Source organism: Punica granatum, chromosome 2, assembly GCF_007655135.1.
Source record: "Punica granatum isolate Tunisia-2019 chromosome 2, ASM765513v2, whole genome shotgun sequence".
In the NCBI taxonomy this organism is placed as follows: Eukaryota; Viridiplantae; Streptophyta; class Magnoliopsida; order Myrtales; family Lythraceae; genus Punica; species Punica granatum.
In genome coordinates this window covers 37932838-37959418 of record NC_045128.1, presented here as the reverse complement: position 1 = coordinate 37959418, position 26581 = coordinate 37932838, and the positions used below count along the sequence as shown (strand labels likewise).

General features: G+C 37.6%; 3 protein-coding genes and 1 non-coding gene across 7 annotated transcripts; 3 read left to right on the top strand and 1 right to left on the bottom strand.

Annotated features, from left to right (window-relative positions):
- Window positions 1-198: 198 nt before the first annotated feature.
- On the top strand, window positions 199-271 carry TRNAR-UCU. The gene has a single exon. It is a non-coding gene; the product is annotated as a tRNA-Arg (tRNA).
- Window positions 272-854: 583 nt separating this feature from the next.
- On the top strand, window positions 855-5129 carry LOC116195386. Of its 4 annotated transcripts, none has more exons than XM_031524549.1 (3): window positions 855-1021; window positions 2800-2930; window positions 3141-5129. In XM_031524549.1, the coding sequence occupies exon 3, from the start codon at window positions 3171-3173 to the stop codon at window positions 4710-4712; it is 1542 nt and encodes a 513-aa protein (XP_031380409.1). In that variant the 5' UTR covers window positions 855-1021; window positions 2800-2930; window positions 3141-3170; the 3' UTR covers window positions 4713-5129. The 4 variants fall into 4 exon arrangements, with proteins under 4 accessions (XP_031380409.1, XP_031380407.1, XP_031380406.1 ...); XM_031524547.1 differs by having other exon boundaries at window positions 855-1167; XM_031524546.1 differs by having other exon boundaries at window positions 855-1229.
- A 1257-nt stretch (window positions 5130-6386) lies between these two features.
- LOC116195388 (PI-PLC X domain-containing protein At5g67130-like) lies at window positions 6387-12171 on the top strand. Its single transcript, XM_031524550.1, has 9 exons — window positions 6387-6526; window positions 6619-6702; window positions 6892-7014; window positions 7710-7847; window positions 10181-10279; window positions 10430-10733; window positions 11026-11249; window positions 11406-11492; window positions 11846-12171. Exons 1-9 carry the CDS (start codon window positions 6521-6523, stop codon window positions 12014-12016), a joined length of 1236 nt encoding a protein of 411 aa, XP_031380410.1. The 5' UTR covers window positions 6387-6520; the 3' UTR covers window positions 12017-12171.
- Window positions 12172-15869: 3698 nt separating this feature from the next.
- Window positions 15870-17764, bottom strand: LOC116193965. The gene is made up of 4 exons (XM_031522702.1): window positions 17474-17764; window positions 16964-17032; window positions 16261-16776; window positions 15870-16058 (listed from the first exon to the last, which is right to left on the bottom strand). The coding sequence occupies exons 1-4, from the start codon at window positions 17762-17764 to the stop codon at window positions 15966-15968; spliced, it is 969 nt and encodes a 322-aa protein (XP_031378562.1). The 3' UTR covers window positions 15870-15965.
- Between the last annotated feature and the right edge of the window lie 8817 nt (window positions 17765-26581).

Genomic DNA, 26581 nt, shown 5'->3' with positions numbered 1-26581 from the left:
TCGATTCTGTGAAGGTTCTTGCGACAAGAGGAACAAGGTCATTCTTAGTTGCTTCGATCCGAAGACTGTCTCTCGTAATAGAGCATCCACTTCGTGGCCAGTTCTCTAACTTGTGACGATTGTTGCCATTAAAATTTGCACGCAATGGAGTATTCCATCAAAGTGTATCATATGGAATAGTAACTCGGACCATTGCGAGCGCCCGTGGCCTAATGGATAAGGCGTCTGACTTCTAATCAGACGATTGTGGGTTCGAGTCCCACCGGGCGTGTTTACTGTTCTTATTTTCTTTTTCTCCCTTTTTGCCCTCGACGTTCCACAGATTGTAATTTTTAGTTCTTTTCCTTTTGACCGGTTGCGCTCATTTTCTTTTTCTCTTTTAATTTAATAGAGTCAATCATTCATTAAAACATAGAAACACGGCTACAAAATACGACACAATAACAGGACAGACATATAATACAAAGTATGCATGAGGAGACACAAAAATGGGCAACAAAGCACAATAACAAGAATAGAGCCGATTATATTATTTATCAACAATGATAATAAAGCGATAGAAACAATATTACCAGTGAGCAGAGAGTGGTCGATAGTCATCTGATGAGAGCGACTTAATCGTATCGAGTCCTATAACTTCCTCACCGCGCACTGTCAGCGGAGGACCGCCAACTTACCACCTACCACTTTGTCAGAGCAAATTGGGTCGGTTTCACAAATTTTTAGGGACCCCTTTCAAATAACTTAAACTGAAGGGGTAAAATGAGACTAATCTCAAACTAGAGGGGGCAAAACTGAAATTATGTCAAAAGAAAAACATGGTATGGTGCCGAATTAATTACGAGTTTCCCTGTTTTGCCCTTCCCACCGGCCGTATGGCCGCCTCTTCCTACGCGTATTCTCTTTCTTTCTCCTCTGCTGAGGAGCCTTCGTTTGCTTGCTTGGTGTTCTTCGAAAGTCACAGAACATCACCGTCCAATTAATTCATTAATCCGTCCTCTAGAGCTTCCTTTGCTCGAAGGTTCCTCTCTCGTCTATCCCCGCCCGGCCCCAGATTTTCTTTCCCGTTTCACTTTCCTGTTCCGGCTGATCGAAGACTAGTCAAGTTCCTCTTTTTGATTCGTGGGCATGCTGTAAATCGAGTCTCCATCCCGCTTCTTGTTCCGGGTCGGTTGTTTTTCTGTTGTCGAGAGCTTGCTTGTTTGAACGGGGGAAGTCTGCGCAATTAGGTACTCCCCTCTTTTTCTGTTTTTGCTTAAAAGGGGGTGGTTGCATCGTGGTTTTTGCTAGCGGTTTTGTTTTCCGTCAAAATGGTTACTTTGTGCTTTAGCTCTGAGGATTGAGGGCGGGGTTGTTCGTTTTAAGTCGGCTTGGCTTGGTGGGTTGCTGAAATGGGTGATAGGTTTTGCCTCTGGCCCTTGTTAATTCCACTTGCTTCGTCACTTGTGCTGAAGATTTTAGGTTTTTCTTTAAGGGTTTTGTTTGAAAGCTGGGATTTTGCCAGAATATCTATTTCTTATTTATAGAGAATTCGTGTGCTTGGGATTTATCAACAAGTGGTATCTTCTTGTTGCGGGGATCTAGTTATTGAGAAAACAATGGAAAATATTCGAAAAAAGAAATGTGCATTTGGGCACCCTTAATGCAACCTAGTTCCCAAAGGGTTGCCCTAGTAATCGATTATAGATCAGTTCCTGTGCAGTACAGTTGTGATGCTTCAAATACTTCAACGGTCATGAACTTGTCGAAGTGCCTATGTCTCGTCACTGTCCTTTTTGGTCCGATATAGGTTTGCGAAGTGAAGTTTATCTTTGGTATTAGATGTTTAAGCTTCACTTGGCATTAAAGAATCTATGCTTAAATTGAGAATGATTACGCAGTTTATCATGGCATGATGGTGTCAAGACCGATAAATCATATGAAAATGCTTTGCTCATATCGGGTTAAAATAAAGGAAAAGGAGATTTGTGATGTCAGAGTATTTTTCCGATTATGTTAAGGTTGAGGTTCATCCTTGCGGTGATGCTCTCTCTTTATTTACTGCGGCAGTAAACGTCTTCTCAATCATTAGATACGTGCCATGCTATTTTGATAAATTACCCATGTGTGTGGTGATATTTAATATTTAACTCCTTCAATTGCGGAAAAATGTGTATGATTCCCATCTTAAAAATCAAGAGGTTGTATTCAATCCTCATGTTTGGCGAAGCCTTGGTGAGGCCAACCACACGGGGTAGAGAATGGGATTACCTAGTTCATGGCCTTGTGGGATTTCATATAGCTAGGGGTTGTCTACTTTAATTGTAGTCCCTTCAGGCCGAACTTTATTTTTTGTTTATATTTTTGGTATTAGGATTCCTCTGTCGGTGCTCTCCTTCTCTGATGCGAATATGAGTAATGTATGGGTGTCTGAACATCCAAGGCTAAAGAAATAGAAAATACTATTTACATCCGAGCATCTTAATCTTTGGTCAGTGCCAATTTGTCTTTTATTTATTATGGTACATAGCAGAATTTCGCAGATTATTGATCCCTAAGCTGTACTTCTACATCAAGTATGTTCTGCTAATTTTGGCCGTCTTTGTTGATGTTGAAACTCTTAATTTGTGCCCTTGAGTGTATAGCTTTAGATTATTTGAAATTAATACACTCTTGAAGGGTAAAAAAAGACTTAGGAGAATTAGATGACTTATCTAAGTTGGAGACTCGAAAAGGTTTTTCCATCATTGCTTTGCCTTAAAGATATATTATTTAGACCAAGTGTCACATTTCTCATTGGTAATTTTTATTTGTGAGCAGGATTGGAAATTAAGATGTCATTTTCATTGTCCCCCCTGCATATGTAGAAGTTGGCTTGAATTAGTTGCAGGAAGGATCTAAGGTCCTCAAGTAAAAGCCTAGGAGCTGCAAAGTCTTGATCTTTCTCATTGGTATTTGCCAACTCCTCGATAATCACTATCTGCTTTTTTTTTTTCATGATTTAATATGCATTCTTGGGATAATTCAAGAACTGAATAGTTGTTCTCCTTGACATTCATGTGAATTTAGCTTTAGTAGTTGCAAATTTATGGGTGCCAGTTAATATTTATTCATTTGACTGTGCAGGACTCTAGTTAATATTTATTCATTTGACTGTGCAGGACTCTCCAACCTTCAAAAGAAAAGCATTGATGGCGAATCCCAGTGCATCAACATCAATAGTTGCCTTGGAATCCTCTGAACAGAGGGGTACATGCTCGGTTGATTCTAACATGAACCCGAATCCAACCATGAGCCAGATTGATTTGGATGGCCCTGTTGCGATCCTCTGGGACATCGAGAACTGTCCGGTCCCAAGTGATGTCCGCCCTGAGGATGTAGCAGGCAACATCAGAATGGCCTTACAAGTCCACCCTGTGATAAAAGGAGCTGTTATGTCATTCTCTGCCTTTGGAGACTTTAATGCCTTCCCGCGGCGACTAAGGGAAGGTTGCCAGAGAACTGGTGTGAAGCTTGTTGACGTCCCAAATGGGAGAAAGGATGCTGCGGATAAAGCCATTTTAGTTGATATGTTCCTGTTTGCGCTGGACAACCCTCCACCCTCATCAATAATGTTGATTTCTGGGGACGTTGACTTTGCCCCTGCGCTTCACATCCTTGGCCAACGTGGGTACACTATTATTCTTGTCATTCCCTCTGGTGTTGGAGTGTCATCAGCTCTCTGCAATGCCGGTAAGTTCGTCTGGGATTGGCCCAGCGTGGCCCGTGGGGAAGGGTTCTTGCCTCCAAGTAAGGCATTAATGCCTCCTCGTGGTGGTTGGCCTGCCGATGTTTCAGGGCATCTCGCAGGTTGCTGTATCAATGAGACCCTGAGTGGGCAGAACGAGGAGGAGGCAATTGTGTACCGAGGAATCTCAAGAAGCTTTTGCAACTCGAGAGATTATTCTATAATCGCTCATTCCTTGACTGAATACAACACTGGAGCAATCTCTATGTCCTCTTATCCCGCAATGGCAAGATCAGAATCTGGGTTCAATGAAGTGAATGGGGGAGTTCCCTCTGCATTGGATCAAAATAATCCGACTGCATGGGTCCAGCCCGGAGACCTAAATGGTCTCAAGGGGCAATTGGTGAAGCTCCTTGAGCTCGCAGGTGGGTGCCTGCCCCTGACCCGAATTCCATCTGAGTACCTGAAGAGCTTTGGGCGGCCACTCTACGTATCAGAGTATGGAGCAGTGAAGCTTGTCAATCTCTTCAGGAAGATGAGTGATGCTATTGCTGTAGATGGTAAAGGCCATAGAAAGTTCGTCTACCTCCGGAACTGGAAAGCGGGCCCAAACCGAAGCGAGCCCCCATCAGCTTCAGCAGGAAAGGGCAAGAAAGTTAGAGGGTTTCCAGAAGAGAGTGGAGATGTCATAACAGGTTGTTCTGGGTCCTCAGAGGAGTTCTCAGATGAGGATCGGGTGCTGATGGAGGAACAAAGGAATAAGAGCGAGGATCAGAGCCTCCAGGAGTTCAAGTACGAGCTGCAGGAAATTCTTGTGAGCTACTCCTGTAGGATCTTCTTGGGCTGCTTTGAGACGGTTTACGAGCAGCGGTACAAGAGGCCGTTGGATTACCGCAAGCTTAGAGTGGAGGGGCTCGAGGAGCTGTTCAAGAAGATGAGAGATGTTGTGAACTTGCATGAGGATCCCGTGAGCAAGAGGAAGTTTATATCTGCTATCTGTGGGTAAGAAGAGGAACTTAGGGTCTCCCCGTGCTCATGTAATCCATGACGCTTTTTAAGTTATACACAGATCTGTGCGTCGAAGCATGCTTGTCATTCTGCCCGGCTTTGTAAGCTCTGTGCTGAAGCCGCTGCTGGATCTGTGGTACATGCACGATCCTGTCATGAGGTCCCCATTGTACAGTGGCAGGCTGCTTCCGGCATGGAATAGGCTCTGCAAAAGTCGCATAAATAGGTGATTGCTTTGAGCTTTGGAGCACCGAGTTTTTTGGGCTAGAAGTGCATCCGGGTACATGGATTTGGCGTTTGTTTTCTTGTTTTTGGCACGACAAACAATTCCATGTAGAACAAACAAGCTCAAGCCTGTCATCTTAAATGATATCATCTTCTTCTCCAATTTAAGGAATCAGTTCGATGGCCTTCATTTGTTGCTGTTTCAAGTTTACCATAGTCCGTAATACACTCATTTGCTGCATCATCAGCTACCGCTGAAGTATGAGCGCCGACGCTCTGTTTTTGCTGTACCGTTGGGAGATAATTGAACCAGAGGCCCCAGTGATTCCAAACGCCTGTCTCGCTCGTGCCAACTTCAAGCAATACCGTGCTTGTGTTCCGTCTTTTTTTTTCATCTCTATTTTTGGCTGGATAATGTTTGCTTTTGTGTTCGGTTGTGTGAGGGAGGGGAATCATTGCTGTCCTTAAGGAGCTTACCTACGAGTTGCTATGCAATTCTTGGAAGGCTGCTCGACATGTTCTATTGCGTGCACTGTTTGCACGCTCAATGAAGAGCTCACGAAATGGAAAACTTATACGCATGCCTTGCCTTATAGGAAAATTTGGATTTAATTTCTCCGACAGAGGAAGAAAGACAAAAAATGCCTGCCATACGCAGAAATAGAGTATATCTATACGATGCAATGGTGCATGCTCTTATTATTACTACGAGATTTCATGTTTAATTTTCGTGATAGTATTATCGTGCCGGAAAAATTTCTAACGAACGGTCTTTGACATAATTCATATGCGAATGTTGGGCAAGAAAACACGCCAGTGCCGTCCCACTTCTGTCTTTGTTTCCCCACCCCCTCCCACCCCAATCATCGTCTCCTAAAAATCAATTAACCACCTTATCCCACAATTACCGGAAAATTAACAAAATATTCGAACAAAATTCAACAACTTTACACATAATACTTGTATTGTAGTTTTAACGACTGCTGCGATAAAATATGATGTTTATCGGAAAAAAAAATGAAATCAAGTCTTCCCAAGGTACACTGGCAGATTTGACGAAGATATAACTCTTTGGATAAAAATATTTTATTACCCCAAAAAAAAAATCTTTGAGTAAGTGCTCCCGAGCGCAGACAACAACAAAAAATCTATAAGAAATGCACGAAGACGTAATTATCAATAATTCGTTATAATTTTGCGCATTAGAAGTTTTGTTATGTTTAAATATCATTGAAACTAAAAAAAAGCAAAAAGATTTTCTTTTATGTGCACTATAGTATTCGAATATTCATAGGATCCGACTAATTTAGTTTAAGCCGATTCGACCATTAAGAAATAAAGTTCTCGCAATGTGAATTTTGTTCGTTTTCAGAACACACTAATCTGAAATCTTATTTATGGAGAACAAACCAATCGACACTAGTAAAATAATTTTATTATAAGGAAAGAAAAGTATTGGAAAGCTCGTAAAGAGAGAGAGAGAGAGAGAGAGAGAGAGAGAGAGAGCTCTTATCGCCTTCAAAGATGCAATGCAGCTAACCACCGCTTAACCAACACCACCACCACCATTAACCTTCTCCAATGGAGGCATGGCATCTCTCCTCCTCCCTCCCTCCTTCCTTCTCTCTCTCTCTATATGGCTGCTTTGAGTTATTCTGATATTCTCTATTTGCCTGCAGAGAGCCGTGATTTCCACTTGGAAGCTCCTTCTTCTTCTTACCCTGACTGCCTCTGCTCTCTTCAGCTCCTCCTCTGCTCTCAAGGTCTCTTCTTCCTCCTGCCTCTGTCTCTTCACCACCTTGTTTTGATCATTCCAGCTCTTCTTCCTATAACGACATCTCGCACAGGCCAACAAGCTCGTTGAGTTGATGTCTTGTTTTAGTTTTTTTTTTTTTTTTTTTTGTGCTTTAGAATAATGATGATGTTGTTGGGTGTTGTCGGGAAATGTACAGGAAGGGCAGACATGCGTGTCGAACAGCAACTGCGGGGCGGGGCTGCACTGCGAGACCTGCATGGCCAATGGGAATGTGCGGCCTCGCTGCACTCGAATTCAGCCCCTCAACCCCATTTCTCAGGTCCGCCCTCGGCCACATTCTGCATCGTTCATGCTCTGTTTTTCTCATTTTACTCGTTCCCTTTGGATGATACAAGCAATGCCGTCGCATTTTCCCATCAAAATCGTTTCTTTTCCCCCTTTTGCTGCAGTACATTGCTGGGATAGAGCTTTTCTCTGTAACTCAAGGGTCAATTTTTGGTTGATATGTGCAACCGAGTAGCTCAATCAATGTGTTCCTCTTGTGAAAATTCTCCTATTATGTTGAATATGATTGAAAAAAAGGAAACTTTCCGATGAATACTTCGGCCATCAGTCCGCTCTTCTGAATTGGCTCATTGAATTGTGCTTCTGATTTTTGGGTTCTGCACCTTGCATGTCGCAAATACGAAATCTAGGCTAGTTCTCGTGAACTTTTAGCTTCCAAATACCTAACAGTTAACCCTTTCTCTCACGAACTTCCCATTTTGAAGGACATAATGTCTGGTGTTCAGATTCCTCAGAAGCTATAAATGATTTTCCGCAATAGGCAGATTTAAGAACAAAGAAGGATTCTGTATTTATGATCCAAAGGATGGAAAAAAAAAAAAAAAGAACATGGAGTAATATCTCCACCTCAGCAAACCCAATATTTAGCCGATTCTGCTAGAATGGTTGTTCTGTTTTTCCACCGCTGCTTTATGATTTTCTTTAAAATGTGTGATGATGATATTGTAGGTCAAGGGTTTGCCCTTCAATCGTTACTCGTGGCTCATGACTCACAACTCGTATTCACTGACGGAAGTGAAATCAGCCACCGGGGCAATCATTCTATCTCCGAGGAACCAGCAAGACTCCGTCACTGATCAGCTCAATGTGAGTTCAATTTTGTTGTCTCTCATTCTGCTTACTAAGCTTACTTCGCGTTAAATTTCTGCTTTGCTCATGGTAAAACAAGGAAGACAATTGGACATAGAGAATTCAGATTTGGTGGGACGATGCTCCCCTAGTTCAATTTATTCTAGGCTGACTGGACGTACTTTAAAAGATTGGTTGGGCATGCGACAGATTTTTCATGTATTGATCAGCAAAAAAGAGGCAAAGCATTCGAGAATTCATTGTAGTAATGTATCATCATTTTGAAGTTCAGTCAATTTTGTGGGAAAAGGTAATCAATGTGCTACCTGGCTATTATGTCACAGTTGATGTAGTTTTTGCGATGAAGGTAATCAATGTGCTAGTTGTTTTCTTATGGACGAGTTTGATGCCTCAAGTTCTCTCTTGCATTATGTAAAAGGTAAAGCTGCAAGAAAAGTGGTGCTTTCAGTGGGAGTTTTCATGTGGGTATGTTGGAATTTGGAAATATCCTCTGCTTACAATATGTTTTCAAGTGGGAAATGGTATGTGGGACCTATGGATCATGTGGTATGGGGAGGTCACCTTGTAGTATTTCTACACCACTTGGATTTAACTAAGGTTTAGTTATGCTTTGTTCCTGTTTCTTAATCAGAAAAAAAAACGACATTTTCATAATTGACTTTGGTATTGTCTACTTTAGTTTTGGCTCCTATTCAATTAATACCTAAAACCATTAGGCAGTTTTGTCATAAATAATGATTATTCCAGGTTGTCAAAGAACCATTATTTTGACCAAAAAATTGAGTGCTAAGGAATCGTTTTTTTTTTTCAGGATGCACTATATTCAACTTGTAGTTGTGCTTTAAATATTGCACGCATTTCATGTTTTCAACCTTGGACAATTGCTTTGTTCATTTTTAATTGGCAAAAAGAAGATTAGTTGATATTTGCATTCTTAATGGAAATGTAAGCGGTATGAAATGTTGCAATTTAAAACACATCGGTTCAAGCCTTCTTCCAAAGTTGTTGGTTGCTCTTTCTTCTGCTCTAGTACTCCTGCACATCTATTCTTTCCTAAAGGTTCGTTCTTTGGGATTTTCTCAAGTTTTCTTTTACTTTAAGCTTTTGATGTCTTGAACTTTGAATCAAAGGCTTACCCAAAAAAAAAAAAAGAGAAATATAATTTTGACTAAACATTCTTTTACATTTATGCAAGCATAAATAAGGTGAAGTTGCAACTTTAACATGAAAATAGAATATTTCTTATATTTGATGGGTATTTCTTGACGGTTATCTTGGAAATGTAATCGCAGAAGTTTAATGCTTCATTTGGTTTCGCAGTTAAAATCACAAAAATTTTAACTTTTACTTTAACTCAACACACTACACAACAAAAATACACATTTCCCAAGTAAAAAATTTTAACTTTAACTCAATACACTGCACAATCATTTGTCTTTTTCCATAATAAAAATCAAAGTTACTTTTAACTTTGAAACTAAACGCAAATATTCTTCAAAGATGACTTTTGGTTTTCCTTGAAATGGAGAAATCACTGTAGAAAAACTCTTAAGGAAACCGACTATACTTTGATTTATATGGATTAACGGTTAGATTCGCTAGGTTTACAATGAGATTCACTTGGTATATTTGTGCTTTAAGTAAGGAGATAATGAATTCCATATACCTGTATCCTCCCATTGCACATATCATGCAATTATGGGACCCTATATCTCTATATATCATCGTCCCGAAATTGCACATAAAACACTTAACACTTCATGAGCTTTTCAATGTTTTTTAATTGCTTTTGGGTCAACACAAGTCTCTTAACATATACCCACATGGAAAGCATCTTCTTAGGTTGCTTTAGGATATTGGCTTTTCTTAGTTTAGGTCTACCTTCTACATTGTTATAGCTGGGAGACAGGTAAACCACAAAAATACTTGATCAGAAGCCAACTATTTGAGCCCTGTGATAATGTTCGATTAATGTTGAGAACGATGATCTAATCTGATGGATGTCTTTTCGCATTTTTCTATCTTTTGCAGTCATAGTTAATGAGATTTACATTAGTTGACAAAGATGTTTATCATCCTCAGCCTCAAAAGCTATAACAAAGGACTTAACTTGTGACTGCTATTTGCTTGGAATTTCCCTGCAAGATTTTGACTCTGATAATGTCGGGGTGTCTTTCTTTTAGTGATTGCTGGAATCCCTATTTGCGAACTCATAAAACACCTGATTTATCATGATAATAAGCTCCATTAGTTATACATTGGCTTAAACAGATGAATAATTAATGTCTATCGGCTATTTGAAGTTTATCCAATATTATTTTCTCTTGCAGAATGGTGTCAGGGGGCTAATGCTTGATATGTACGACTACGAGAATGGCATTTGGTTGTGTCACTCCTTCGGTGGTCGTTGCTATAATTATACGGCTTTTGTAAGTTGAAATCAAATGGTTTATTTTCATTTCTATTTGTTTGTTTGCCTTTTGATGGCATGAAGTTTTCCATGTATAAAGTGGGATCTCAAGTGATAAAAATCTCTGAGATGCATTTGTTGGTATTTTTACAATTTGATTGTCCAACAGCAACCAGCCATTAACGTTCTCAAGGAAGTTCAAGCGTTTCTGGAAGCGAACCCATCAGAGATAGTCACCATCATAATTGAAGATTATGTTACCTCTCCCAAGGGATTGACAAAGGTGTTTGATGCTGCTGGGCTGCGGAAATTTTGGTTTCCCGTCTCACGTATGCCCAAAAACGGTGGGAATTGGCCCACTGTTGATGATATGATCCAAAAGAATCAGCGGCTCCTTGTTTTCACATCAAAGTCTGCCAAGGAGGCTGCTGAAGGAATAGCCTACCAGTGGAGATACATGGTAGAAAATCAATGTCAGTGTTAATTTTTCTTCTCTCTCTCTCACTCTTCTCCTGTAGACAAATTGCATGAACACCCAGAGTACTTCGTGACAGCATTGCCTGAATCATTTGTCATGCACCACAGCAATAGATAAATTTTAGCACGGAAGTCTAAGAAGCATTTTTTAGACTCGCTCAATCATATAGTTTTCGGTGTGTATTAGAGTACTATTTTCTGTAATTGCTACTTGACCGAAAGCAAGCAGTTGAATGCACGTAGTAAATCCTGGCCAAGGCTGATATTTGCTCTTAATGGAATTGGCAGATGGGGATGGTGGGATGCAAGCAGGCCTGTGCCCGAACCGTGGGGAATCCCCTCCCATGAATGCCACAACAAGGTCTCTGGTCCTCATGAACTACTTCCCTGACCGGCCTGACCTGACCCAAGCTTGCAAATACAATTCAGCCCCATTGATGAGCATGGCTAAAACATGTTACGCAGCAGCAGGAAAAAGATGGCCCAACTTCATTGCTGTTGATTTTTACAAGGTAATTCTCTTTAGTCTCGCTACTCAATGACCAATGAAATATTTCGAGCTAACATATGCTTAGACTTTCATTACGTTGCTGATAAACGACATGAGCGGTTAATTTCCATTTAGGATGAGCCAAAATAACTGCGAAGTTTTCTTGTGGGTGGTTCAGAGAAGCGATGGAGGAGGAGCTCCTCAAGCAACAGACATGGCAAATGGTCAGCTAATCTGCGGGTGCGAAAGTATTAAGTATTGCAAGGTCAGTCCTGTAAAATTTAATTTCCCTAGTAGTTACCGGTTCATGTGTTGCACTGCTAGTCTATTTGGGGAGCTCTTCTTTCAACGTGGAAAGTGTTCCACATTATAAAAGATACAAATCCCAGAAATGGAAATTACGTTTGGCACTATGAATGAGTTACTGTCCATAGCTTAAGAATTGAGTGTTGCATTTCACTGGATTCATCATATTTATCATGTCACACCTCAACCAAATCGATACCCAGTCCGTCGGTCACCAGGAATTGCAGTGTAGTAGTTTTTTTTTTTTTTTAAACGGGATCTGCTGCTAGTTGTGATACAAAATCTGATATACATTTCATGTGTGTGAGGCAGGAAAATATGACCCATGGAGTGTGTGAGTTGCCAAAGGCTGGTGGGACAACCCCTTCACCAGCTGCGCGCGAGACCAGCAGCTCTCCCTGTCCTGCTTTCGGCATCAGTGGTGACCGACATGGAAAAGCTCATTTGCTTATGGTTATTACAGTTCTGTTGATTCTTTTGTAGTTCTTCATACGGAAAACAAATGGAGGAAAACATCAAATTCTTTCTTCTTCTATTCCACTAATTCCACAGCATTCAATTGAAATACATATTCATCCAACGGATGGGTTGGATCTACTTCCTAATGTGCAGTATAACACGTATCATATTGGACATCATATTTTCTCTATTACAGTCAATATGGCCAGTCCCTGCGGGGTCATGCAACAGCACATACTGGAACTTATGTTTCCATGGGCTTGTGGCTTGTTCATGGTCGAACTCGGGTGCTCGACAAGGAGGCCTGCACTTGAACTTGTTGGTCAAGAAATTGGGCATGCTGGGCTGGGTTTGGTCAGGCCCAGATTAGAATTGGGACCGCTCGGGCATGGCCATGATCCTTATCTAACTCAGTGCACCCAACCCAACAATTAGGAGTTTTTGGGGCCTTGGTGGTCTCATGGTTCATCTCGTATTGTATACTAGTCTTCAATCCCGTGCGTTGGACGAGTTCATATTCATATATTTATATTTTTTAAAAATAATAATTGTCACAGTTTAAGATATTAATTATTATTATTATTATTATATTATTATTATTATTATTAAAATTAAAAGTTTTCAATAATAAATTTTCAAAGATAATTTTCAATAGAGTTGCATGAATTCTTTTGAATGATGCAATTATAATTTTATAATCAACATTCTTATTATATCTTGTGAATTTATTTAATTTCTTTCACAATGCTAGTTTGTGTTTTATATATATATATATATTTACTTTACTTTATATGTTTTTATTCTTTTATATTACTTTTCAAATTTATGGAATCTTCCTTCTGGATAAATATTTTATTATGCTATATAATATCGTATTTTCAATTTACATAACCTTCTTTCGTGGGTAAGGATTATTATTGTTCTATATATAACGAGACATTATATATATTTTTTGTATATGTATATTAACTCTATTGTTTAGATATGCTTTTAATATATTTCTTATTATTTTAGAATTATTAAAAGATAATTTCTATGATTCATGATTCTTATTTTTAATACATTAAATTTTACTTTTCAATATACTTTTACATATTACATATTTAGTTTTTATGATAAATTATATATATGCTTCATTAATTTTTGTTAGAATATCAAAATTTTAAAATTAAGTTCTATAAACTAGGTTCAGTTTTTATAATGTTGCGTTAAGTTAACTGTTTATATACATTTATCACTTATATATATTTGAAAAATTACAACAAAAATTTTCTCTCGATTGTATTTAGTAAGAGATTTATGTACATTTAATTGCATATATTAAATACTTTTAATTATTATATTTTTTTTAAAATTTTTTTCATATTCTTTTAATTTTCTTATAATTATTATATAGCGAGCCAGAAATTTAGATACACTAATTGCATTTATTAAAAATATTTAATTATTATCTTTGTTTTTAAATTTTCTTTGCTCATATTTTTTAATTTTACTTTTCAATATGCTCATATATATATATATATGTGAGTGTGTGTGTGTGTGTGTGTTTAGTTTTTATGATAAAATTTTATATGTGCTTCACTAATTTTCGTAAGAATATATAAAAATTTATATCGATTTTTCTAAGCTAGCACAATTTTTATAATGTCGCGTTAAGTTAACTGTTTATATACATTTATCACTTATATATAATTAAAATATTACAACAAATATTTTCTCTTAATTGTATTTAGTAAGAGATTTATGTACATTTAATTGCACTTATTAAATACTTTAATTATTATCTTTGTTTTTCAATTTTTTTCAATATTCTTTTAATTTTCTTTTAATTATTCTATAGTGAGCCAAAGATTCAGGTATCTTAATCGCATTTATTAAAAATATTTAACTATTATCTTTGTTCATTAATTTTCTTTTTCGATATTTTCAAAATTTTACTTTTCAATATACTCGTACATATATATGTATAGTTTTTATGATAAATTATATATATGCTTCATTAATTTTCAAAAAGAGTACCAAATTTTTATAAGCTAGGCTCAATTTTTATAATATCGGGATAAAATAATTATTTATATACATTTATCAATTATATATAAATAAAATATTACCACAAAATTTTCTCTTAATTGTATTTATTAAGAGATTTATGTACATTTAATTGTATTTATTAATACTTTTAATTATTATCTTTGTTTTTAAATTTTTTCCATATTCATTTAATTTTATTATAACTATTACGTAGTGAGCTGGAAATTTAAATACATTAATTGCATTTTTTAAAAATATTTAATTATTATCTTTTTTCATTTTTTTAAATTTTTCTCTAAGCATTTATTGTTCACCCAATCTCATTTATTATGCACCCAAGTAAATTTTAGTTATATATATATATATAGATTACTCACAATCGCTGATTTAGTCTAGCGCATGATCGAGATCAAGGCTTGAGTTCGGAAATGTTATTAATGAGAAGGTCCAAGCATTTCGAATTAACTAGATGAAAACATGTGCTTTGTGGATGATTACTAAGGAATTTAATGATAGAATTTTTAAAATATCAAAACTTATTTGTATTATTAATTAAAATTCGAATAAATATTTTATTAAAATAATCAATATCAAAAAAATTAGTTTGAAAAAGAAATTAATTTAAAAAATTAATTCTACAAATTAAAATTCAATCAAAGATAAAAATAAATAAATAAAACTACTGAAAGTTAATGGAGAAAATATATCTTTTAGATTATAAAATAAGAATAAAAAAGAAAAATTCAAGATATATAAATCAGAAAAGTCTTACCATTACAAATTGACATCTATAATGCAACTCAAATAGAGATCCTGTCAAAACGAACAATATCGAAATAGTCAATCTCGAATAAAGTTCATTATCAAAGTTTAATATAAAAAAAGAGAAAATTTTGGAGAAGATTATTAAAATAAACAAAATATCAAAGCAATTAGTTTGAAATTTTCATTAAATAATTCTATCTATGAATCATAATTCAACCATGAAAAAGAACAATTTGGAGAAGAAAGTAGAAAAGAGATTTGGAAATATATATAGAATATTATTCTCTTAAACCGATACTCGGCGAGGTAGATGACTATATATACACACAGAGGTTGAATTGTCAGAAAATGACAATTATATATTTAATATATTTAATCTATATATACTAACCATTATAATCTAGATATATTTAATTGAAGCGGTATATATATATATATGCCATCTATATATTTTTTGATGCGGCAATTATATCTCTTATATTATCATATATATATATATGTATATATATATAGCAATGCAAATTATTGTAATGCTGTTATTGAGATATATTCTATTATAATCTAAATATTAAGAGATGTATATATATAATAATCTATATATTCTATTCAATATTTTGTTCAATTGTATATATTATGTACACCTTATGTCATATTTTAAACCCTTATATGCATTTCGTTGTGCCTTATATATAAAATTTATATATTTACTACATTATTAATTAATTAAATTTCCTTAATAAGAATGTAAAAATTTCCTTAATATAAGTAATTTCCTTCCTTTATAAAAATTTAATAATTTCCTTAATGTAAATCAATGATGTGGCTACGTGAGGGAGTTCCGTTTTTTATTTCTAATAATGTGGCGGTGTGAAAATTATGTTCATACTTTATATATATATTTCGCTATTGTCAACGTGTATGTCAAGCCTAACCACGTAAAGCATGTATTGAGAGAGGATTGATTTTCTCAGCACATTGTAAGATTATGAATCTGGAGACTGATTTAAATATAAAGGATATATATTAGCATACATATAGGAAAACATAATGATACAACATATAACATTATCCGATGCTAATCAAGCTTCTGACAGCTACTAATGTTTCCTCTATAATACTAACAGGGATAGATATACAAGAAAATTCTCAGTATATAGAAGATTGATGATCGTCAATATCAGACGATCAATGCGATCTCATCAGCAGCTTCTTTGTACAGCTGCGCTGCCGTAACTCCGTTCAGTATCTGCTCTGGTGTCGGGCCAGTCGTCTGCAAGATTACGATATTTTTGTCGCCTGGATCAGTAAAGTCATATAAACGAATAACAAAAAGAAGAATAATTATATATATGTATAAACTTCACGCAGCAAGATTTCCTCGTCTTTAGAGTTTTAAAGAATCAAGTAGTTTACTCCCCAATCGGGAATTAATGCCATCGTGCGCGAGTTTGGTCGACCATCATAATACGTACCTGAACTTTAATGAAGAAAGTCCTCCAGTTGCCATGTGAGGACGATTTCACTGACAGGATTATGATATTATGATTCTCGAGCGTGGCGCAGATAGCAGGAAGGAGATCGGACTTGTGCAAAGTGCAGACCCCGATGTACGCCATGCCTTCACCGACGTGCAGGTAGATCTTTGAGGACGTCCAAGTCTGTATGTTTATAACATCAGGAACTGGGTTGGCGGTGGGTGCCGGAGGAGGGTTTGGGTTGCTGGTTTCACCACTCCCACCTGCCATGTTATTAGGGTATGTTGGGATGTTGGAGTAGGCTGAGGGTGCTTGATATTGGTATCCAGACGGCAGCGTCTGAGGATTACCAATGGGTGTATTCGACGGGCCACAGTTATAGAAATTGGCTGTTCCGATGGATACGCTCTCCCTCCGGGCCTTCTTTTGGGTCCGTATCTCGCTGATGGCCTGCTCCAAAGCTCTGATCCGCTTTGCAGCGGCAGCACTGCCAGGAATCGGCTTGTCGTCAAACTGCAAAGACGAAAAGCCAATTTAACGCAAGACGATATCAAATATATCGGATAACATGCTTGTAAAACATACTTGAAACTAACACACACTTCAGGAATTAATCAGTAGAAAGCTTATTAAGTCAACACTCGAGAAGGATTAGTTTTAGTTAATAGATTGAGCATGTATGTGATATCGAATAGAAAACCTTCGACAAGTGTATGTAGATATGGTCGGGACCGGTGGCCAGAGGTGCTATTGCATCTGGATCTGGTTGCTACGTATACCAGAACATATTCTGGCATCTATATATGTAGAGAACCAGGACATTCTTTTAGAGATTTTTTTTTATAGTTACAAAAAGACTTATGAGTTTAGTACAACGAATTTTTTAAAGAAAATTGACTAATAAAATAAACAATTCTTTTTTTAACATTTCAATCATTACTATCTTTCCATCTATAACAGCTGATTATTAATTTTAGTTTCCAAAATTTGAATGCTAAACTAATTAAGTTTCCATGTAAAACCATATTTGAAGGAATTATGACAATTATTGATTTTTTTCCCATAAGAAGCTCCAACCACAACAAGAAAATGTGCTGGAAATCCTATATATGATAAACTTTAATTAACTGTCAGTAAAACAAATGTATTTAATGTTATTGAGGACAGAACATAATGTCAAGACATGTCTTAAATGTCTTTTACTAGTTACCTGTTGTGGGATTGGAGGAAGCATAGGCTGGAGATAGTCCTGTGTGGACCTCACTTGCATATTAATCGGCCCCCCCTGTGGACCTGGATATGCCGCCACATGATCCGATCGATCAACGGCACGATGATCATTGAAACCGTCGATCCCTTCCAAGCCGTGTTGGACAGGCTGTGGGTTGTTGAGCAGAATGTCCTTGTAGTCGTGAATGATGTCACCTAAGGAATCATAATCAACGAAACCCTGAGCATCATTACCTAGCATGGAAGCATCATTGTCTCCAAACTTGTCCATAACGGAAGAGCGACTCTAGGAGACTAGGACTATCGAGGCTATGTAATTATGATAGGGATGATTATAAGGAAGGAGTTGAGGTGGTACTTATAAAGCTTTTACCAGTAGTAGAAATAAATGTTATTACCAACAAAAAAAAAGAAATAAATGTTATTATTAGGCGCCAAATCAGAAAAGAAATGCGTCATAATTCTTTTGTGGTCCTACCTTGCCATGTGGCAAATAGGCAGACCCTTCAGTGGACACATCAGCAATCCTGACGGTGGACCCGCACTTAAGCAAACCAACCGACTGTTCCTGTAACAGCTGTACTCTATTTCAAGTCCTAATGGACTTCCATATGTAGCCAATGTGGATAATGCCATTGGGATATTGAGTTGTAAACATTTCGTAGATTTAAGTAAACAGCTATTTTGACATTAACTTGAAGGGCGGGTCCACAAACACTTAGGATTTTCAATATTCCGTTCAGTTTCGACAAGTTTTCTATATTTATCCGCCGTTAGAGTATCATTATGGCTGTTCCATTCCCGAATCTATTTGAATTATGTCCATATATACTGGATTATGGATGCAAGTGGGCAATGAAATTACGAGTGATCGGTTGATGACATGAGTGTTGGGTCAGGGTTCACGACATGCACCAGTTCACTTTTGGTTGCGCTGACCATCCTACTAACTTCGTTAGGCCAGTACAGCCAGCATAAGCTCAATGTTAGCCCATCCGATGCATGGGGGCAACCTAAGTCGATCCCAATATGGGAGTGGGTACAATGGAAGTTGGCTGAAGCCTCACCAAGTCACTTGGGTAGCCCCGGCTCTGGAGCGCTGGACCACGCCTGTGAGTGTTGGACACCGGCTGGTGCACCTCACCAAGTCACTTGGATAGCCCCTACCAAGGACGTAGTGGGCTTGATATCACCAGTGACTGTTGGATGCCAGCCAGTGACATTTGAGGTAGCTATAGCAGCGGCTTCGGTTTAGACTAGTATACCTTGGTACCAAATAACGAATTTAACCTGCTTTGCGGAATGGTGAATACTTATGCGAGAACTTACTTTTCCAACAGTAATTAACCTGGCATTAATGTGCTCAAGGAAGTTCAAGCTTTTCTCGAAGTGAACACATGGGACATCGTCACCATCATAATTGAAGATTATTAACATCCCCTAGGGGCTTGATGAAGCTGCTTGATGCTGCTGGTTAATTGGCGGAAATTTTGGTTTCCTGTTTCGCGTATGCCCAATAATGGAAAGAATAGGTCGACTGTGGATATATGATCGAAAGAACCGGAGGCTCCTCGTCTTCACATCGAAGTCAGCCAAGGAGGCTACCTAGCCTACCAGTAGGAGATACATGGTAGAAAGTATATGTCAGTGCTAGTCATTCGTTCAAGATCTTTTAGACTTGGTCGATCACACCGTTTTCAGTCTCCGTGTTCCCTGTAATTGCTAGTTGACAGAAATCAAGCAGTTGAATGTAGTATACTAAATCCTGTCAAGACCAAAATTAGTTCTGACGGAATTTGCAGACGAAAATGGTGGGATGCAAGCAAAGCTTGTGCCCAAAGTACGGGGAATCCCCTCCTATAAACGCCAGTACAAGGTCTCTTGTCCTTGTGAACTAATTCCTGGACCAGCCTGACCTGACCCAAGCTTGCAACAACAATTCAGCTCCATTGATGAGCATCGATGAAATACTCGTGTTATGCGGCAGCTGGAAAAAGATGACCCAACTTCATTGCTGTTGATTTCTACAAGGTAATTCTCTTTAGTTGCTACATGCAATCACCGATGAAGTGTTTCTATACTGAACGTACATATGCTTAATTAGACTTTATTAAGTGGCTGAGAAATGATATAAGCGGCTAATTTCTATCTACCATAAACCAAAATAACGACTGAGTTTTCTCGTGGGTGGTTCAGACTTCAGAGAAGTGATCGAGCAGGTGCTCCTCAAGCAAAAGACATGGCAAATATTTGCCATGTCCCAGCCCTCGGGAACACGATCCCCTGCTGAGGGTCTCTGCAGCACCCAGACTAAAATCCATCACGAAATCATCAATTTCTTCTAGTGAATTAGTCCGCTGCTACATTCGAAATTATTAAGTATTGCAACGCCAGTCCGATAAAATAAATATTCAGGTTTGTCTTTGTCAGTTTATGGTGGGTTCTACTTGGAGACGTTCTCGTTAAAAACCGAAAGGCGTTCACAATATAATATGTCGAACCCCCGAAAATAAAATTATCTCTGGCACGTAGAATGAGCGTTACTCTTTGTAGCTAAACTCCGTATTTTTCAGAAACGAGTGTTAAATTTTCCTTTTATTCATCAACTCACACCTTAGCCAGTTTCATTGAGCCGACGCATTTCTTGTGCTTCCAGTTCAATTTGTATATTTAGTATTGCTGTAATTACAATGCATAGATAGCTATCTGCTAGTATTCATCAGCCCGCCGGAAACTTTTCGGCTGGAATTGCCGTAAATGTGGTGACACGTTCCAAAATCGCTACCTTTGGTTTATTATTAAATTCATTACGACTTTCCACTTGTGTTGTCGTGCCAATTCAGATGGACTTGGAAAGGAGGAGTTGCTTGAGTCTCGGGTTGGTCGCGCTCAATATGTTACTCAAGATTGCCGGTTCAGTCTAAGAAATCAATCGACATTACGACCCGAAGTTAGGGACATTACCATGAGACGCTCCAAGCAATCAACCCATCTGTGAACGCACTACATTAAAATTGCTATTGTCGATATCAAAAGATAAGGGCCTTTTTGTTCATAAAACTTCACTTCATCAGTATTATTCATATTTGAACTGAAAAAAAATGGATATTATTGATATTTTTCATTTTAGAATGTGCTAAACTATTAGCATGAATGGAAACTGCGGGAGTTTCTACCTTGCACCCTCGCCTTGTAATCAAAAGGTTACATAAAAAGGTTTCAAATTTGATACCTAAACGGGACTATCCATGTCCCTTTATTAATTATTTAGGAATTCTATTTTATTATATTGGGACCGCAGGCCTAGTTTTTAATTCTTGGGGCAATTCTTATATTCCCTTTTTTTAATGGATAAATGGTAGGCAATAGTGATGTCAACATTGCCACTCCCCGCTACGCAATGTTCGGGTTCTCGTGTTCAACCCCGAACATATCAGATGAACTGAATAACCAGTGCAATTACTGGTCCCGTCAGCGCAGCACCATCAACGACCTAGTATAGTTCACGGAAGTGGAGATGACTCCAGGCTCAAGCCAAGAGCCCATCCTTGCATATGTTCCCGAGGGATTCGAATCAGAGATCTGGAGGTCTCTAAACTGCATGAGAGTGAGCTTGAAATCATTAGGCCATCACCTTTGATCGTAATTTTTATATTCCCTCAATAGGTATAGATATACAAGAAAATTCTCACTATATATAAATCCCAAGAGATTTTCTACCACAGGTGTTTGAAAAACTAAATACAACTGGGTTTCATGTATATAATACTGTGGATGCTTTAATATTTTTTCCTGGTGAAGGTGGGTGCTGTAATATTCACTAATTCATATAGGAGATTGATCGTCGATATTCAGACGATCAATGCGATCTCATCAGCAGCTTCCTTGTACAGCTGCACTGCCGTGACTCCATTCTGCATCTGCTCCAGCGTTGGGCCACTGGTCTGCAAGATTCAATATTTTTGCCACCTCAATCAGTAAAACCGAGCATACGAATAACAATCAGAACTATATGTAAGTATATGTACTATATTTAATGCAGTGAGATCTCCTCGTCATTGGGTTTTAAAGGATCAAGTAATTACACCCGATCCAGGAATTAGTACTATCTTGCGTGATCATTTTGGTGATCATTTTGGTCGATCCGCATCTAAGTACCTGAACTTTAAGGAAGAAAGTCTTCCAGCTGCCTTGTGAGGAAGATTTCACAGAGAGGAGCGCGATGTCATTGATCTCAAGCACAGCACAGATGGCAGGAAGGAGACCAGACTTGATCAGAGTGCAGATGCCAATGTACGCCACACCGTCACCGACTTGTAGGTAAATTTTCGAGGATGTCCAGGTCTGGATGTGTATAACGCCACGATTGGAGTTGGCAGTTGGCGTTGGCGGATCAGGGTTCAGCTTGCTGGTCTTTCCACTTGATCCTGCCATGTTATTAGGATATGTCAGAATGTTGGAGTAGGGCAATGGTTCCTGGTATTGGTGTCCGGATGGCAGCATGTGAGGATTATTAACGGGTGCCGCCGATGGCCCACAGTTGTTGAAACTGGTTGTTCCAGTGGAGATGTCCTCAACTCGGACCCTCATTTGGGTATTTATCTCCTCAATGGCCTGCTCTAAGGCTCTGATGCGCTTCGCATTGTGAAAGCTATCGGGGGTCGGGTTATTGTCAAACTGCAAACATAAAAAGGCAATTCAAATAAAGAAGATATAAATATATATATATATATATATATTACATGATAAGATGCCTGTAAAATATATTTGAAACTAACCCTTCTTCAAAAATTGATCCATAGAAAGCTTCAACAAGCCGACATCGAGCTGAATCAATCTTAGTTAATAGGCAGAGGATAGCCGTAGTATCATTGGAAAAGAAAAAATAGAAATGCTTCAACAGTCTTATGTAGATATGGTCCACAACCAGTGGCCGGAGGTGATATGGCCTATTGATCTTTGGTTGCAGCCAAAGATCCAGACTTTGTATATTATATTTCCATTGTTGCAAAATACCAGAATCTATTAGGAGATTTGTAGTTTGTACAGACAGAAAATGGACGCCTTTTTTCTTTTTTGAGAAATTTGACTCGTAAATTTGATTGTAATAAATTTAGTTTTCCAAAAATAGGAAATGCTAAACTAATTAAGTTTCCATGTAAACCTTTATGGAAGGAATTGGGAGCAATTAGTAATTCTTTTCCATAAAAGCTCCAGCCTTAACAAGAAAATGTGCTGTAAAACCCATAGGCGAAAACATGCGCTATTGTACTATACTCTCTTTTGATGCAAAACATAATTTACTTTTCTAAAAAACACATGAATTAACTAATGTCAACAGACATGTCTCAGATGCCTTTTACTAATTACTTTTGTGGGAATGGAGGATTGTCATGTGTGCACCTCACCTGCATGTTAATCGGCCACCCCTGCGGATCCGAAGCCATGACATGATCGGATTGATCAACGGCACAACGGTTATTGAAACCGCTCCCTTGGAAACCTTTCATGGCGTACTGGATAGGCTGTTGATTGTTGAGATGAATTAACTAATGTTGATTTTACTTTTCTAAAAAAACACATGAATTAACTAATGTCAACAGACATGTCTCAGATGCCTTTTACTAATTACTTTTGTGGGAATGGAGGATTGTCATGTGTGTACCTCACCTGCATGTTAATCGGCCACCCCTGCGGACCCGAAGCCATGACATGATCGGATTGATCAACGGCACAACGGTTATTGAAACCGCTCCCTTGGAAACCTTTCATGGCGTACTGGATAGGCTGTTGATTGTTGAGCAGAGTCCCATCGTATTCCCCAACCACGTCACCAAGAGAATCATAATTAACAAGACCATGAGCATCATTACCCAACATGGAAACCTCATTCTCTCCGGACAAATCCATAATGGGAGAGTGGCCTTTAGGACTGTTAAGACAATGTAACTGTGATGGGGATGATTTTAAGGAGAGATGGAGGTGGTATTTAAAAGGTTTTGACAGTACATACTGACTCATCTCATGCAATAGTAGAAATAAATGTCATTACTTAGTGCCAGGACAGAAAAATAGTGCAGACAGAATTTTTGGTGGTCCTACCTTACCACGTGGCAAGCAAGGTGAACCTGTCAGCAGTCCTGCTAGCGGACTTGGACATCAGTGGACCCGACCTACACTGTGTCTGTTACAAAATTGTATTCCTAGTCCTAATGAATTTCCCATACATGGCCAATGTGGATGATTGTGCCAGTGGGATTTTACATCATGGCATTTGTAAGTTTTAATGAACAGCTCTGGCATTCACTTGCAGAGCGGGTCCACATGCGCAGGAACTTCTATATTCGTAGATTTGCTGTTCTGCTTCCGCATGGTTTCCATATTCTGATCGGCCGTCGAATACATAGTTATGACTTTTGCATTCCCTAATTTTTATAAATTCCGTCCATATTAGATTGCACATGTGCATTTTTTGCCGGTGTGCAATGGAATTACTAAAGGTATGCGATCAAGGTTCGCGACATGGCATCATTTTACGTTTGGCCACATCATATTACACCTTGCTGCAATAACCGACTTGGGACTGGATCTAACTAGGATTGGTTCAGAAGCCTCATCAAGTCACTAGGGTTGCCCCAGTTCTTCTGAGCTCAACCCCACGGTGAGTTTATAGGAGACCGGCGACATTTGAGGTGGCTACAGCAGCCTTGGTTAGACTGGTCTTGACCATATAAGGTACAACTGAATAAAAGAAAACGAATTTAACTTTGCTTAATCAGACACTCAGGGAACAAACTATTTTCAGGCAGGAAGCTATGTACTTGGCCATGAAAAATTCACCTTCAAAACTTTTCCGACAAACCGATTAGAGCATAAATGTCCCAGAAAAACCTCAGATTTGTTCCAACATCAGCATGGAAAAGGGGAGAAAAAGAATAACAACATGAAAAAGGCCACATCCAATCCGAACTCTATGTTGAACCATTTGGGCAGCAATGAACAATTTATGATTAAGCCTGGGACTTTATAGTCGACGATGCTGGTGAGGTGCTTGTTGGGTAAACCATTGTATATATCTGGACCTACTACGTAGCAGCTTTAAGACCGATAGGCTCTACACCTAGATTGTGCGCCTTTTACTCATGCAATCTACAAGCAAATCATGTATGAATTGTTAAGATCAGTTTATAAACATATGACGTGCAAAATGCAAAATGGCTCCTGTTCTTTTATTGTAATTGTTGGGGCATTACAATGGAATAAAAATCTTAATAGCTAGTGTAAGGGCACAAGTAGTCCCACAACGAGTATTAAACTTAGAACCTCTTAATTATTAGGTGAAAGTATGTACTATTGCGTTAAACCCTCTTTGATCTGTCATTATTATGTTAATACTGTCGATGTTGTAATTAATTTAAGCTAATATGGAAGATCGGTCATGTTCAAACGATCAATGCTATCTCATCAGCAGCTTCCTAGTCCAGCTGCTCCACATTAACTCCGTTAAGCATCTGATTGGGCATCGGGCCACTGGGCTGCAGGATTCCGAGATTTTTGCCACCCCAATCAGTGAAGTCGAGCAAATAAATGAATATATAACAATTAAAACAATATATGCATACATAGATCTATATATGTTGTGCAGTGAAATTTCCTCGTACTTAGGGTTTTAGAGAATTAGCTAATTGCACCCTAGCCGGAAATTAATATTGTGATACGTGACTTTGGTCGATCGGCATATATTTACCTGAAAATCATAAGGAAGAAAGTCTTCCAGTTGACCTGTGAAGAAGATCTCACAGAGAGGAGCGCGATCATATAGGCGTAAATAGCAGAAAGGAGATCATCAGACTTGACCAAGGTGCAATCGCCAATGAACGCCATGCCTTGAGCAACGTGTAGATAGAAATAAAGATTTCATAAAACCTTATATTAAAAATATATAATCAAGTTTGTGTGAATATCTATTAAAAATATGTCTAATATGTAAACGATTAGATTAATATAAATTGCACATTAATTGAAATTTATTAGGTATAAAATATTTATTGAATCATCCAAAATTATTCTAATTTCATAACCTGATTTTTATATGAAATTTGGAATTAATCATTGAAAATATTTTATTGTGTTAAGAAACAAATATATATCAAAATAATTATTATAAGAAATGATATATAAATATGTTAAAATGAACATATACACACAACCATAGGATATAAACACAACAATAAAGTTAATTGATCAAATGTAGATTTTTCAGTACAATTATGGTTCTATAAAAGAAAAACTTATAACATAGCATTATGAATTTAAATGCATAAATAAAAAAAAAACTTAAAAATAAGGATGTTATCAACACTGTTTTAAAATAAATGATGGATCAATTTTTCTTCTAAGTACTAAACTACATATATGTGAAAAATCTATATTAACAATCAATTTAAATATATAATGCATATTTGTTGAGATAATTAGTTTCAAACTTATTATAATAATTAACTTATTGAATTTTTAAACAAAAAATTATTAACAAAATATTCATTTGCATTTTAAAATAAATAATCAAAAATTATTATTTTCAATTAAAAATTTGATATTTCAAAATGTAAATAATTACAATAAGGAATATTATAGAGATATACATGATAACGAATATGTGCAACGCATGCATGGGAAAAAAACTAAATGTATTGTAAAATCCATATATGAAAAAATTATCATTAACTGTTCAAAAAACACATGCATTATCGAGCACATGTATCAAATGTTACTAAATATAGAGCAGCATGTCAGCAGACAAGTCTTTTGGCGGGAGTAAAGGAAGCATAGGCTGGAGATTGTCATGTGTTGGGTGTCATATTGCAGTTTGGAAACATCACATGATCCGATCGATCTGCGGCACAACAATCATTGCAACCGCTTCCTTTGGATCCCTTCCATAATATGTTGGATAGGCTGTTGGTTGTTGAGAAGAATCCATATCCATATATAATGTAACTCAAGCTACTTTCACGACATCGTCACATATCAATATTTTTCGTAAACCTCCAATTCATGGTAAAGCTCCCTTCACGATATTATATTA

Excerpts from the sequence above, each read along its gene's own strand:
- LOC116195388 (XM_031524550.1), top strand. Across the intron at positions 7,848-10,180 it reads CCGTCACTGATCAGCTCAAT|AATGGTGTCAGGGGGCTAAT; the intron begins GTGAGTTCAATT and ends TTTCTCTTGCAG. Across the intron at positions 10,734-11,025 it reads ATACATGGTAGAAAATCAAT|ATGGGGATGGTGGGATGCAA; the intron begins GTCAGTGTTAAT and ends TGGAATTGGCAG.
- LOC116193965 (XM_031522702.1), bottom strand. The coding sequence starts at position 17,764 with ATGGACAAGTTTGGAGACAATGATGCTTCCATGCTAGGTAATGATGCT. Across the intron at positions 17,033-17,473 it reads TTCCTCCAATCCCACAACAG|CAACCAGATCCAGATGCAAT; the intron begins GTAACTAGTAAA and ends TGGTATACGTAG. Across the intron at positions 16,059-16,260 it reads CTTTCTTCATTAAAGTTCAG|ACGACTGGCCCGACACCAGA; the intron begins GTACGTATTATG and ends GTAATCTTGCAG.
- LOC116195386 (XM_031524549.1), top strand. The coding sequence starts at position 3,171 with ATGGCGAATCCCAGTGCATCAACATCAATAGTTGCCTTGGAATCCTCT.